The following is a 15,129-nucleotide window of genomic DNA, read 5'->3' as shown; positions in this document are numbered from 1 at the left end:
GGCACCTTGACTGGGGCAATATCTGGCCATCTTCTTGTCAGGAGCTTGTCCTACTCTCGAGTAGGACCCTGGCAGAGACACATGCCTGACTGGCATGTTCTCTCCCTCCTGGTCGTTCGTTCGGGAGCTTTAAAAGCTTTCTTCTGCCCAAACATCACAGGGGCCGATGCCAACAGACATCGGCACACTCAGGGATCTGCAGTTTCTTCGCAGCTTGCGTAACAGAACTCAGCATTTGGCACAGTGTTTGTGGCCCAGCCACCACCTGCTGCTTCCTGGCTCCTGGTTTTGGGGTCCCATGGCTGTCGGCAGTTTGGGCCAATCACTAGTCTGCTTGGGGGCATGGCTGCGCTGGGGAGGGGGCTGATGCAGACTTCTGCCGAAGGCTTTACTCAGGTCTGCTTTCTGGGCATAAAAACAAGCCCAGCCCTTGCTTGAGGCTGCAGTGTCCTTTGGTTTCACAGAGTACATAACAGTGGCATCTAGCATTCTGAATCAATCAGAAGACCATAAATAGGTAGTAATGAATACTGTAAGATGAGTTTCAATAATAAACGTGGGTGGAAAGTAGTAAAGTGGTTCAGTTCTTAAGTGGCTCAGAAGCGGAGTTTGTATCCAGTGGCTTCCTTTCCAAGGACTTTTCCTTCCTGTTACAGTTCTTTATCCCTGCCCAATGTTTCCTTCCCAGTTGTGGCTTTGAAGGAATCCTGATAGCAAGGCAGGCTTTCCCTCCATTGGTCAGAGTGGCTCTGTCTTCAGCACAGGCCGGGAGTCAAGGCTGAATGGGCCCTGGGCCACACAGGCTTGGGGAGGAAGTGTGATTTCACTTGAGGGACGACAACAATTATTGTGTTGCTAGTATTTGTCCTTGGAAGATGCTACTTTCTCTTTCATGGAAGGGGGAAAATGTCTTTTCTGAACCCTTGCCTGGTGGTCAGTGAATACAAGCCCCTAGGTCCTGCACGGCTGGCATGCAATGGACGATGAAGTTTAAATGGGGTATATATGCATTGAACGTGATGTGTCTGTGCCAAATTAATATACAGTATGCTGCTTTCAGAAGGGGGGGGGGGAGGGTCATTAGAGGAGCCTATGATTAGAAATATCAGTCAGCAGGACTGCGTATCTCTCATGCCAAAATGCTGATCTTTAAGGAAAAGTTTTTCTGAGAGGCTTTTAAGAGAAACAGCAGAACGGTGGTGGTGAGGACCTGTGGCCACCCAGATGTTGCTGGTCTGCAGCTCCCACCATTTTGGCTGTTGGCTGTTCGGGTTGGAGCTGATGGGAGATGGAGTCAAAGAGCATCTGGAGGGATGCCAGTTCCCCACCTCTGCAGGAGAACTAAGTGGGACAAGTCTGGACAATTTCAGGTGTCAGGCAGGGGACGGCCTATTTGAATGCTCCTCCCATGGTGGGAGGAGGCTTTTTGAACATAGAAAAAGAGTGTGTCAGACAGAAGGACAGACCAAATTTCTACTGGCAGGATGCCCTCCCCCGCCCCACCCATCATTGTCCTTGTAGGAATTTTTAAGAGTCAAAGCTACTCTTTCTACTCGTCCAGAATGCAAATAGTGAATGTTTTCCAGACAACTGCTTTCCCTGCTTCTGTAACATGGGGGACAAATAGCAATGCTCCTTTGCATGATCTCAGTGATCAGGCTAGGACAGATGATTCTTAAGGCACCCCAGACCTGAGTTATTCAGGGTGTTGTATGTTAACATAACATAAGAGCCTTGAGCCTTGCCCAGTAGCATATGAGCTGCCAGTGCAGATATTTTAGCAAAGGTGTCCCATCAGTCATCTGCCCCCACCGGCAGTTTAGCTGCAGCCTTCTGCACTAGCTGTAGCTTCTGGACTGGACTCAAGGGCCGCCCCTATAGAGAGTGCTTTGCAAAAGTACGGTCTTTGCTGACTGGTGGCAGCTCTCTTTCTCCAGGCCTCAGGTAGAGGTGTTTCCCCTCAACAGCCACCTGGCTCATTGTATGTTGCTAGACTGCAACTCCCATCCATCCCAGCCTATGTGGCTAATGGTCAGAGGTGGTGGAAGTTGTAGTCCAATGGCATCTATGAGGAATGGTTGAAGGAATTGGGTATGTTTAGCCTGGAAAAGAGGAGACTAAGAGGAGATATGGGAGCCATCTTCCAATATCTGAAGGGCTGTCACATAGAAGAAGGAACAAGCTTGTTTTCTCCTGCTCCGGAGGGTAGGACTTGAATCCATGGCTTCAAGTTACAAAAAGGAGGTTCCAAATAAACACCAGGAAGAACTTTCTGACAGTAAGAGCTGTTCGGCAGTGGAACGGTCTCCCTCAGGAGGTTGTGGACTCTCCTTTCTTGGAGGTTTTAAAGGAGAGGCTGGATGATCGTCTGTCATGGATGCTTTAGCTGAGATTCCTGCATTGCACGGGGTTGGACTAGATGAACCATGGGGTCCCTTCATATGATTCTACTTTTCAGGCCTATCCTCCTCATGACAGGAGAGTGAGCCGCAAATTCCTTACATTTCTGTAGCATTCATGTTGCAGGTTGATGACCTTGCTGAGGGAACAGTAGTTCTCGTCGTCACCAAACAAGCCAGACCTTGATTTATCTGCAGGTAGGAAGAAGGCAACAAGATCCTTCTTGCCAACTGCCTGTGTCCCTGGCTTTGGAGTCTCCGAAGCTTCTCAGCCAAGGAATGTGTAATCCTCCTCCTCTTCTCATGTCACTTGCCTCCTTTGTTTATATTATAATTTTTCTCAAGATAAGCACGTCTTGTTACCACCCAGAGAAAACTCTGGGCAGGCTTGGGTTGCATTTTTGAGGGTGGAACCACAATCATGAGTAAGTATTCCTAATTCAATTCTTTTTAGTAATTTAATTTTTTAAAATGCTGTTTAATATTTTTTACTTTTAAAAAAATTAATAATTTCAATATTGTAGAGTGCTTAGAGGTTTTGTTACAATGGTGTGGCATACAAATTTTGTTAATGAAATAAGATTATACAGGAGTTTAAACCTTGCTTAAAATATTGCTGTTGCTCCCCCAAAGCTCTGATCCTACTGAAGTCCAAAATGGTTTCTTGGAACATGATCATTATTCCACAATGCCACTCAATTTTCTCAGGTCAGCCTCAAAACCAATCCACACCTGGACTGGAGGAGGTGAAATGACAGGAGGTGAAATGGCCTCCTCTTTCATATTTTGTGGTGGTATGTTGCCCATTTGGGGGGGGGGGACTGCTAGGGCACACTCTTGTTTGGGGGCCACCATATTTATTTCCCCAGAATAAATGGAATGGCACTACATCAGCCTGTTTAAATTTGGTGCCCTCTGGATGTTGATGAGCTTCAGCTCGTATCAGCCCGAGACAACATGGCCAATGGTCAGCGATGATGGAACTGGTAGTTCAGAAACATCTGTAGGGCACTTGGTTAGGGAATGCTGATTTTTAAGCACCTTTGCCTGGTGCAGCCAATGGAGGAGCCAGACGGTGATTAGAGCTTGGACAGCCTGCAAACCATCAGCCAGTTTTTGTCAAATGGAAATAACTTTTCATTCCCTTTAACCAAGTGCCTCTTGCATTACACACATTTTCTATAAATATGACTTTCTAGGCAAGGGATATTTGGACGGGTTTGTAAAAGTAGTTAGAGGATTTGCTCGAAATAGCAGTGGCCTCAAGTTGATGCCTGATTGGGATCATTCAGAGAAGATCCACGGGATAGTCAAGACAAAGACGTCATTTTTTCTGCATCTCACTGTGAACTGAGCTGCAACAGAAACTTGGAAAAACGACGACAGGAACATTTTTTCCTGTTTTCCAAATTTATTCCCTCTGATTTGCTTTCTGCTATTGGCCTTCGAGGATCTGGGAAGACTGGCCAAGTTCAGCTGCCTGTGCTTGACGTGTGCATAGCAATTTTAGTTGGGGAGAATACTTAAGAAGGGGGTCAGCCTGGGTGTGAATTTGCATGACCCTTCTCCTCTGATTTATTTCATAGTCCTGAATCTGAATTGTGATGTTAAATGGGCCATCTGAGGCTGCCTCTTTTCTGGAAATAGTCACTGCTTCTGCAAAAGAGATACAGATGCAGCAAAAGAGAACTCCACATACCGTATTTTTCGCCCTATAGGACGCACTTTTCCCCCTCCAAAAATGAAGGGGAAATGTGTGTGCGTCCTATGGGGCGAATGCAGGCTTTTGCTGAAGCCTGGAGAGTGAGAGGGGTCGGTGCGCACTGACCCCTCACGCTCTCCAGGCTTCGCACACCTCTCCGTAAGCAGCGGGAGCCCAGCGCTGGGCTCCCGCTGCTTGCGGAGAGTTGCCTGCATGCTGAAGCCTGCGCGCACTGAGCTCAGCGCGTCCAGGCTTCGTGCACCTCTCCACAATCAGCGGGAGCGCTTCCACGGCTTGCAGAGAGCTGCCTGTTTGGGGGCTGGGGTCGGGGGAAGCTCGAGCTTCCCCCGCCCCAGCCCCGCGCCTGGGGGAAAAATAATTTCCCCCTCTTAATTTCCCCCCAAAAAAACTAGGTGCACCTTATGGGACGGTGCGTCCTATAGGGCGAAAAATACAGTATATGTGGAGTTCTCTTTTGCTTGTGTGTATGTGTGTGTGTAAAAAAGGCCTCAGGACATTGCTGCTGCTGATCTGCCTGTGAGTATTGGGGAGGACCGCTCCCCCTTGAAGCCCATTTCCCATCTTGGACCTGGGGGTGGGCCCTATACTCACCACCACAGCTTACAAAGCTCTAATAATAACACTAATGCTATCGAAGGAGGCAAGCATGGAGCTTGGAATTACTACCATGGAAGGGCAAGGTAGGTATGGCGGTGGGGACAGATCTTATAGGCAAAGGGGTATGAGATATGGATATGCTCATTCACCTTCCAGTCTGCGCCCCATCCTGAGGGACAAACGTAGGGTGAGTAAGGACTACCCACCTCCCTCACTGGTGTTGTGCAATGCCAGGTCTATAGGCAACAAAACTGCCACCCTGCGAGATTTCTTTACCTCGCAGGGGGTCGACCTGGCTTGTGTGATGGAGACCTGGGTGCGCAAAGGGGAAATAGTTACCTTATGAGAGATGGCACCCCCGGGTTTCTCCATCCTCCACCAGTCGCGGACTGTGGGCCGAGGGGGAGGGGTAGCATTATTAATCCGGGAAGATTGTTCTTTCAGGGCTCTGCCATTGCCATCGATCCCTGGCATTGAATGTGTTGGCCTGGTGTGGGGTTCCGAGGAGAGCTTGGCTGTCTGGCTGGTGTACAGGCCACCCAGCGGACCAGCAGCCACCCTGTCGGGCCTACTGGAGGTGGTGACCGGCTGGGCCTTGGAGTTCCCCACTCTACTGGTATTGGGGGACTTCAATGCCCATGCTGAAGCCTCCCCCTCCTTGCAGGTTCTGGATCTGGTGTCTTCCAGGGCTCTCCCAGTTTGTTTTGGGCCCCACACATCCAGCAGGCCACATGCTGGACCTGATCTTCGGCGCAGGCATAGATGTGATCATGTCCCCCACTATGGAGGTGCCATGGTCTGATCACTATTGTTCTGAAAGCCAGGATTGGCTTCCTGCCCCTACCCTGCTTAGGTGACAAGCCTATTTGGGCTCACCCGCGGAGGCTGATGGATCCTGATAGATTCCATCAGACCTTGCGGGATCCTGCTCCCTCTGGTGACTCATTGACTGAGCTTGTTGAGGGTTGGAATACCCAGCTCTTGGCGGCCATCGATGAGATCGCACCTAGGCGCCCTCTGTGACCCTGCAGAAACTGGGCCCCCTGGTTTACCGAGGAGCTCTGGAAAATGAAGTGGGACCTCAGACGGCTAGAACAAGTATGGCAGGATGCCTGCGACAGAGCCTCAAGAACACCTTATAGGGTGTTTATGAAAATCTATGAGATGGCCATGAAGGCTGCTAAGAAATCCTACTTCTCAGCCTCCATTGCATCTGCTACCTCTCTCCCAGTGCAACTTTTTAGTATAATGAGCTCTCTAATGTCTCTAGAGGGACAGCAAAATTTAAATATGAATCAGGCACATAGCTGTGAGGCATTTGTGAGCTTTTTTTGCAGAGAAGGTCCTGATGCTCCGCTGTGACATCCCTGCTAATTTGGATACAATAATGGAACTGGAGGCCCCTTGACTGTCCTTAGGTCCACTACTGGACCACTTTGACAGGATACTCTCAGCCGATGTGGACAGTCTCCTCCATGTCGGAAAGCCCATCACCTGTCCTCTTGACCCGTGCCCGTCCTGGCTGATTAGAGCATGATCAGATGAGGTGCGGGCCCCCCTCAGTAAGATCATCAATTTGTCCCTTGGCACCGGGACATTCCCAGGGGAACTGAAGGAGGCAGTGGTGCGTCCGCTCTTAAAGAAAACATCATTAGATCCTTTAGATCTATCCAATTAATGCCCAGTTTCGAATCTTCCCATCCTGGGTATGGTGACTGAGAGAGCGGTTGCTGAACTGGTGGGTGGATTTCTGGATGATACATCGGCTCTACATCCATTCCAGTCCAGCTTTCGCTCTGGTCATGGGACCGAGATAGCTCTGGTCGTCCTAACAGACGATTTCCGTAGGCAGCTGGATTGAGGCGGGTTGGGGCTGTTGATTCTCTTAGATATGTCAGCAGCCTTTGACATGGTTGATCACAAACTTTTAGACCACCGCCTCACCGACGTGGGGATTCGGGGCACAGTCCTTCAATGGCTTCGCTCATTCCTTTCTGGTCGGGGACAGAGGGTGGCGCTGGGGGTGGGGGCTGTCATCACGCTACTCCTTGGTGTGTGGAGTACCGCAGGGCGCAATTCTCTCCCCGATGCTTTTCAACATCTTTATGCGCCCCCTTGCCCAGCTTGTCTGGAATTTTGGTTTGGGTTGCCATCAGTATGCTGATGACACCCAACTCTATCTGTTGATGGACAGCCATCCTGGCTCGGCCCCAGACACACTAATCAGATTTCTGGAAGCTGTGGCTGGATGGCTACATGGGAGCCGGTTGAAGTTAAATCCTTCGAAGACAGAGGTCCTTTGGCTGGGTCGGGACGATATGGGATTGGGGGGGGGCAACTCCCATCCCTTGTGGGGGCGCAATTAGTGCCAGCGCCTTCCGTCAAGAGTTTGGGTGCAGGTTCCCCATCCCTGATGTAGGACTTAGCACATGGAGGTGATTGCCATCAAGCTTCATTTAAGCCTTTCCCAAGCATCCTTTTTGGGTTGCTAGTCATGGTTGCTTCGCTATCATTTCACTATTGTGACATCATATGGCATAGGCTGTTTGAAAAACAAGGAACCAAAAGCCTCCTGGCTTGGGAGTGGGGTCAACCTGGCTCCAGTGTCCCCTGTTTTTCCTAAAATGCACCATTCTTAAGTTGGGGTAAGGTTGGTAGGAGGGAGAACTGGAATGAAGGAAGTCCTATACATTTGTGTGAATTCGTAGCTGCCAGAGAACCTGGGAAATGGAGTGAATGAAATGATTCAGGGCACATTAAGAATTCTATTTCCCAGACTTCCTGGCAGCGATACAAACTCCAGATTAATCCCTATGCCCAGAGCATCTGAGAAGGGAGCAGAGGAACCTCTCCATCTTTTCTTCCAGTCTTCCAAGGGCCAGCAATTTAGCCCCTCATCCTTTTCCATTCCTCAGGCTTTGTATTTCAAGATATAAAACATGTTACAGAAAGAGAAAATGTGTGTGTAGATATATCTATATTTATTAAACAACACCGTCTTATCAAGGTCCTCTTGAGGATCAGAGTCCCCCTGCCTCAAAATTTATTACTTGAAACACTTGGGGCATTTAGGAAGAGATTTGGGGTTTTGTGTCCCATGGATTCATCCCAACAATGCTTAGATGAGCATAGCAGCTACCAGCTGCTACAAGCACCTGTGGAAAGCCTCATTCCAGTGATCCAAGTCACATGGGTCGGGTGAATTCAGGTGTGCAGCAATCCTTCCTGACTGGTTGGTGAATCGAAGGTCCATCTTTTGTTCCTAGGCATTAACTGCATTGTTGCAGCACAGCCAGCAGTCCAGTTCTGTCCATTGTGTTTTAGCTCTGAGAAAGTCTGGTAACTTAATGTACGGTAACTCACAGGTGATAATCGTGGTGGGGAGGGTGACCCTAGGAGGTTAACAGCAAAGTAATGGCTGGAGGTAGTTACCTGGGAAAACTTTTAACACATACCAATCAGCAGGGCTGGATGAGGTTGACCCAAGGGTTTTTCTTTTTCCGTTTTTGAAGAAGCAGTGAAGGAAATGACAATCTCTCAATATATCGTATGAGCATAGAAAGGTAGCAGATGCCTTGAGAGAAAGAGGCTGCGTCAAAACCTTGCAAAAAGGGAGGCTTTTGAAATGGACAATTTATTTGTCTGAGTTGCTGAACAGCTGTGCCCACCTGGCTACTCTGTAAAGCACCAGGCTAGGCTGGGGTTTGACAGGTGCTGGCAGTGTGCTATTGCCCACAAAGCACCATTTCCTTTGCCAGAAAACCTCTTACCTTGGTGAAATATACTTGGAGACGAGAGTGGATTTCATGCTCTTTATTCAGCTCATAGTGGTGAGGAGGAATGGAAGTTCCCCCCGAATGTCTGCCTTATATACATTATTTACACAATGGGCCCCACGTGATTGGCTAATTCTGGGATTCTCCTGTAGGCCAATCAGGTTGCAGATTCCCTTCCACCTAGAGTTGGATTGAGTGGCTCCTGTGGACCAATCAGACTGCTGCATTCTGGATCCTATTGTTCTAGGAACAATCAGACTGCTGTATTTTGGATCCCATTCAACTCAGTACATAACACTTGGGAAGGCCCTCAAAGGTCTGCACCTCGTGTTAGGCTACAAGGGCAGGTTGGGGATGCTGCTGGTCTATCGACCACTCTGTTGCCCAGCAGCTCCCCTGACTGAGCTGACCGAGATGGCCTCCCCCCCCCAATATAATACATTTGTGCCTGCTGTTTTCATGAATATATGCATTTGTGTACGCATAGTTTGGTTTGGAGAACTGCACTGCGAATTTCAGAAAAGTGCAATGAAAGGGTAGATGTGTTTCAGTTTGCATACTGGTTCAAGAAGTGCAAATTGGGTAGTTTCCTATTAAAGTATAAACAAATCAAATCCCTCCCCCATTCCTAGTTTATACTGGGGTCCTCTATGAGCCAGGATGCAGCTGGTCAGCTACAGGTTGTAGCTGAGCAAAATTATTGGGGGAAATATAAGAGTAAGACTAAGACCTCCCCCTCACCCAACTTATAATTTCCACAGAAGGATGGACTTTTCTCGAGTGATACGTCAGCTGTTTCCCCCCCCCCCTTTCACTCCTTGCATTTAGTTTCCAGAAATCCTAATGAGTGTTAAGCCGGCAAACCCATGCCTGACCTGGGGAAATCCAGGCTGGCGGGGTGGGAGTGTTTTTTGCCAGATTCTAGAGGGCCATGCAAGTTAGACCGTGCAAGGACTTAGGGCTCTAATTGCTTTTTGAGGTTGTTTTGGCTAGAAAGTGACCCACGTGGCTCCTTTTCCAAACGTGTGTCATCTCAGCACAGGTCTGGAACAGCTGTGCTCATTTGCAGGTATCCAACCAGTCTGAACTCACAAGTGTCTGGGAGAGTGGTGGCATTTTCAGGGCACTTGGCCAAAAAGCTCCAAACAATGGACAGGTCAGCAGAGGCAGTTTTCAAAATGCATTTTAGTAAATTGCTTTGAAGAGAAGCGGTAGACTGAGAGATGTGCTGAGGGTCAAATACTTTTCACCTACGAGTGGGAAAATGGCTGCTGATGGTGGGCGGGCTTAACAAACAAATAGCAGGAGTAGAAAGGGTTAAGCAGCACCCCACTTCCAACCACCCGTTTGCCTCAGATTACAGCTTTCCAAGACAGTAAGAAACTGCGGTTAGAGACATAGAAATTCACAGTAGCCACCAAGACCTGTAATAAATTGCCCCATAGTCTGTACATAACTTAAATATATTGTGGCATATGGTTGTTTCTATGTCACAGAGGATATCTTATTATGCATTTTCTTTGACTTGCCTTTGTCTTTACTGAGTTGCATGCAAACATATAAGAGATATTATGTTTTTTCCTGAATATGTACGTTTGAAATCCAACATATTTAAAAAAATGTTTTTACTGATTTTTCCATATAAATAAAAACACATAACAATAATAACACTGAGAACATTTTTGAAAGCCAATAAATAAGCAAACCTTCCCATAATACCAGTGTAGCCTGTTTGTAATTTCCGTATGTATAAGAAGCCCTGGCTCTGATGCACCAAAATTGATATCTCACAAGTAATTGATTACACCTCTGTTGGAGATCACACTTCCAGATGTGATCTATCATTAAGGCATGAGAGAATGTCAGCAGTCATGTCAATTGCACATGTTTCTGATCTAATTCCTCCTTATTTGACAGGCGTGTCCTGAGAACAGAAACATCAGAGAGTTGCAGTGCTCCTCCTACAACAACAAGCCTTTTATGGGAAGATTCTATGAGTGGGAACCTTTTGCGGAAGGTAAGGGAAGTTTCTACCTTTGGGCAATGTGGTGTGGCTTTCACTGTCCCACCACACAATATTCAACTGATGTGGGTTTGTTGTTGTTGTTATAATATTTATATACCACCCTTCACCAAAACCTCTCAGGGAGGTTCTCAAGATAAAAACACAAGATAAAAGCACAATAAATAGTTCAAACAAAACAGTGGAAACCAGTGGGGAACATTTCACTCCCCCAACATATCCTGCAGCAGACTTTAAAGCAAGGGGGAGGAACCAAAGGGCCTGCCGGGGGGTGGGGTGGGGGGTGGAAGCAGAGGCAAAAGCAGGTGGAACAAGGGATGCCATTCTTGTCTTGAATAGCAGCAGGCTGCCATACCACCACCTCAAAAGTCTGTGGCGTCTTGCTTTACATCCCTTCCACCATATACATTTCTCCATCAAGGAAAGGGAGAGGTATGCAAACACTTTAAGGACACATCCCCTCCAGAAGCACACCAGGAGGAGAGCACAAAGCAGGCTGGCAATTGGTGTGTCCTGAGGAAAGCAGGTGTGGTCTGGGGGGACCCGTGAGGGTTGGATAGAGGAGCCTGGAGGCTTGAATTTGGTCCCTAGACCTGAGGTTCCCCATCCCTGTCACCATCCTGCAACAAGACACCTTCAAGGGCTGAAGCTGCTGAATAGGGCTACCTAAGGAACTGGATGCAAACTGACCCGGACTAATGAATGGATCAGAACTTAGTTGAACACCAGCTCTTGTACTTCCTAAATACATATTCTGACATGGTCCTTATTGATTCATAGGCCCATGAAACCTTCTGCCACACCAAATGTGTTAATCTTCAAGATGCCACAGGACTCTTCATTTGGGGTATTTTTTAGTGCGGTGGATTAACATGGGTGTGATATTTTAGAGGTCACTCCTTAAAATATGACCTCTTTGGCTTTCTGAGCCCAAATGCAGGGTGTTCACCCCATCACTATTCAAATATATTGAGGGGCTATTTCATGAAAGAGCCAAGAGACGTATTCTCTGTTGCCCGATGACAATAGTGTGGATCTGATGGGCTTAAGTAACTGGAGGAGAGATTTCAGCTGAATGTCAGCAGAAATGTCTCAACAGTGCAGTCACTTTGGCAGTGGGATCCTGGAGGGGTCAGGGTGGGCTCTCTTTGTTGGAGACCTTCAAGCAGAAGCTGGGCAACCATCTGATATGGATACGCCAGCTCTGGGCTTCCTGCATGAAGCAGGGAGTGGAGCCAAAGCCCAACCATCCATTTCATACCACTTTAGCACTCCCAAAGAATACAGGGAACAGTAGTTTGCTCAGGGAGCTGAGAGCTTTTTAGGAGTTCTCCATTCCCATCACAGAGTTACAGTTTCCAGATTGCTCTGGGAAGGGGGGTTGAACCATTCTAAGAAGTGTAGCTCTGTTAGGGAAACAAGCGGGGGGGGGGGGGCGCATCCTGTTTCGCCATGTGAGGTGAAATGGGAACGAGCCACCCTGGGTGCGTGCTGCCCGCCCCCTTGCCACCCCTGACCAAGCTTTGCTTACCAGGGTCAGGCGGCTGCAGCTTCTGGCGAGATCTCGTGAGGCCTCTGTGCGATCTTGTGGGCACTTGCAGGATCTCACTGGAACCTGGAAGCTGCCACGGCTACTTCTCCAGCAGTGTGTGTGTGTGTGGGGGGGATCACTCTGGCAGAGGCAGCCTCTGAATACCCCTGCCTGAAGCGGCTGCCTCCTTCTCCTCATCCATGGGCTGGCCCTGGGAACAGGGGTCTCCAAACAGCTTCCAGCACTCGTAACAAACTACAGCTCCCAGGATTCTTTGGGGTAAGCCACAACTTTTTAAAGTGGTGTCATGGTGCTTTAAATGTATGGTGCAAATGGGACTTTTGACAAGATGACCTATAAGATCCATCCCAACTCCATGATTCTTTTGATACAAATACTGGTAACCTAGTGTGCAATGATTTGGCTGATTGACTACTCTCAGTTGTGAAACTGGTGCTAGGTATATTGTCCCTGCATTTTTACAATCATGTTATTTATTTATTTATTTAATTATTTAATGCCTTATAAAATCAATTTTTTTAAGGTGCTGTACAAAAAGTGCAATTAAACTGTGCTGTGCAATACAGTCTGTTTGAGGAATAAATGTTGGAAGTCAGTGTGTTTGAGACTTGGATTGCTTTTAAAGCCTCATGGCTGACCTATTTGCTTAGAAACAGATTTAATTAAAAGGTACGATATAGATGTTGATTATTTTCTCTTTGCAAAGCATTGGCAGGGCTTGAGTGTACATTTCTGAAGCCCCTGCAGTAATATATTCTTATAGAGTTTCCTCCAAGGATGTGTAAAAACACTTGCAGGTTAATATTAGATACCTGCTGACAAGAAATACAAATCAACTAGCTCTCTTATTATTGGCAGGAAGTTACGGTACTTTTCCTCTTACCAGCAGACCAGATCAGGAGAGGCCCCCTTCCTCTGTGCTTTCAGAGAACACACACAGAGAGAGAACAGATCAGCTATGGATTTTTGTCAAATATTTACTCCTAACCCTGATTAATATATATATATATATATATATATATATATATATATGTTTTGGTGTCCTCGGGTGTCTTCCCGTGTAAAAGTTGGGGTGTCTAGGCGACGTTTCGACGAGGTCTCACTCGTCATCTTCAGGCTGGTGCTTTCGGCTTCAGGCTGGTGCTGTTCTGGGCCGAGAGGAACATTGGAGGCTATACACCACACCCCTCAACAGTATTTATAGGAACTCAAACACTGAGATCCTGCTCTGTTCCAGTAACATTGACACCCCAACTTTTACACGGGAAGACACCCGAGGACACCAAAACCTGCATACCTATACCCGTGAAAATCTACGAAAGCAAATATATATATATATATATATATATATATATATATATATGCCTTCTGAATGTAAGGATGCTTCCATATTGTTAAGGTCTCTCTTCCTACCCTCTTATAAACGCAGCTGAAATGTGTTTAAGAAAAACAGCATGGCCCATTGTGATCTGTCAACCTCAGGCAGGGAGGAAAACAATGCATCCCATCACGTTCTCTCAGTCCGCTGGACCTCTTTCATAAATCACCCAAGTGCCAAGTCAGGGCTTTTAAGGACATGGAGGACATTGTGGGTCACACCTGTGATCTGTGTGAAACTTTGACCTGTGTAAAACTAGCACATCTTTGGGGTGGGGAGCAGCATGCTGGCAGCATGTTCTACCCTTGACGTATACATATTGGTTTGAATGTCTGAAGAGAGAGCCTACATGCGCATGGGAGACACCTCCTGTCTTTACATACTGTCGTAAGAAGAATTCTACTGGTTCAGATCAAAGGCACTAATTGCCTCCTATATAGACTACTACAGTTGCACTCCATGTGGGGGTAGCCTTGAAGACAGCCTGGGATCTGCAGGTGGTGCAGAATGCCGCTTCTCATTTATTCACAGATGGTGAGGGGTGGGGATCATATTACCCTGATCTTCAATCTCCACACTGGCTACCAGTGAGCTGAGAGGTCCAATTCAAGGTGCTAATTTTTGTGTAAAGTGCCCTGAACAACTTGGGATTCAAAGACATTAAGGAGAGCATTCTCGGGTATTGCCCCAACTGACTGTTAAGATCAGCCAGGAATGCCCTGTTTGTCCCAACAGTAGTTACTGCTAGTTGGCTGGTGAAGCAGAGCGGGGCATTCTTGGTGGTGTCCCCCAGATTATGGAACTCCCTCCTGAATAAAGTTTGGTTGGCCTCCACACTGGCCACATTCAAGCAATGTGGGAACCTTTCTTTTTATCCTGGCCTTCGTGTCACAACTGATAATTTTGCTGTGTTGTTCATGCAATCAGTTCTCAAACTGTTATTGGCATATATTCCATTAAGGATCAGTACAAAAAAGTCACTCAGCAAAATCTGCATCTAACACTCAAGTTAATGTTGTTGAACATTCACAAATCCTCAGTGCATGTTGCAGAAACTTGGCTGTTATTTCCCAAATCTTTCCCCAAACCATTGCTATTTTTCTAAAAAAAAAGAGGTGGCGGAACTGACCAGTGAACTTGCCTCCCTTGTTCTCTTAGAATGGCAATGGCACCCACCTGAGAGGGGCCAGAGCTGAGTTCTGGTAGGGCTGCCATATGTCCTGATTTTGCCTGACATTACTGGGATTTCAGAGGTGGAATTGATGTCTGGGAGGAATTTCCGAAAGGTGGCGCTTTGTCCTGAATTTTAGGCAAGTCAATTGAAAAATAACATTTCTTTGGAGTTTTCAACAATTTTGGCAACCCTAGTTCTGGTGAGCCCTGCCCCAAACTATCAGGATTGAGTAGGCCACAAAGCTGTCATAATGATGATGATGATGATAATGCTACAAGATTATTAAAAATTAGCTTTAACAGTTCCTCTTGGTGGGATTATCAAAATTCTGTCACACGTGTTATAGAAGGGGACATAGCAGTCTTGCAGGGTAATCCTATACATGTCTCCTTGGAAGTAAATTCCACTGAGATCAATGGGATTTACTCCCCAACTTAAGTGGGTTTAGGATTGCAGCCTAAGGGAAGCAGTCATTTTCACAACTGTGTATTTCAACGGCCTGTGTGT

General features: G+C 47.2%; 1 protein-coding gene across 4 annotated transcripts in view; it reads left to right on the top strand.

Annotated features, from left to right (window-relative positions):
• THSD4 (thrombospondin type 1 domain containing 4) overlaps nucleotides 1–15,129 on the top strand; it is a 360,765-nt gene that overhangs the window by 80,816 nt on the left and 264,820 nt on the right. For 3 of the 4 annotated variants that reach the window (XM_028706820.2, XM_028706824.2, XM_028706822.2), the window contains one exon: nucleotides 10,413–10,512. In XM_028706820.2, coding sequence (XP_028562653.2) covers nucleotides 10,413–10,512 — 100 coding nt within the window. Of the gene's footprint in view, nucleotides 1–10,412; nucleotides 10,513–15,129 lie in introns of those variants that run through there. The other variant, XM_077918945.1, reaches the window with a different exon arrangement.

This window comes from Podarcis muralis, chromosome 14, assembly GCF_964188315.1.
Source record: "Podarcis muralis chromosome 14, rPodMur119.hap1.1, whole genome shotgun sequence".
In the NCBI taxonomy this organism is placed as follows: domain Eukaryota; kingdom Metazoa; phylum Chordata; class Lepidosauria; order Squamata; family Lacertidae; genus Podarcis; species Podarcis muralis.
Note: the sequence above shows the minus strand (reverse complement) of the source record. Positions and strands in the feature narration are given on the sequence as shown.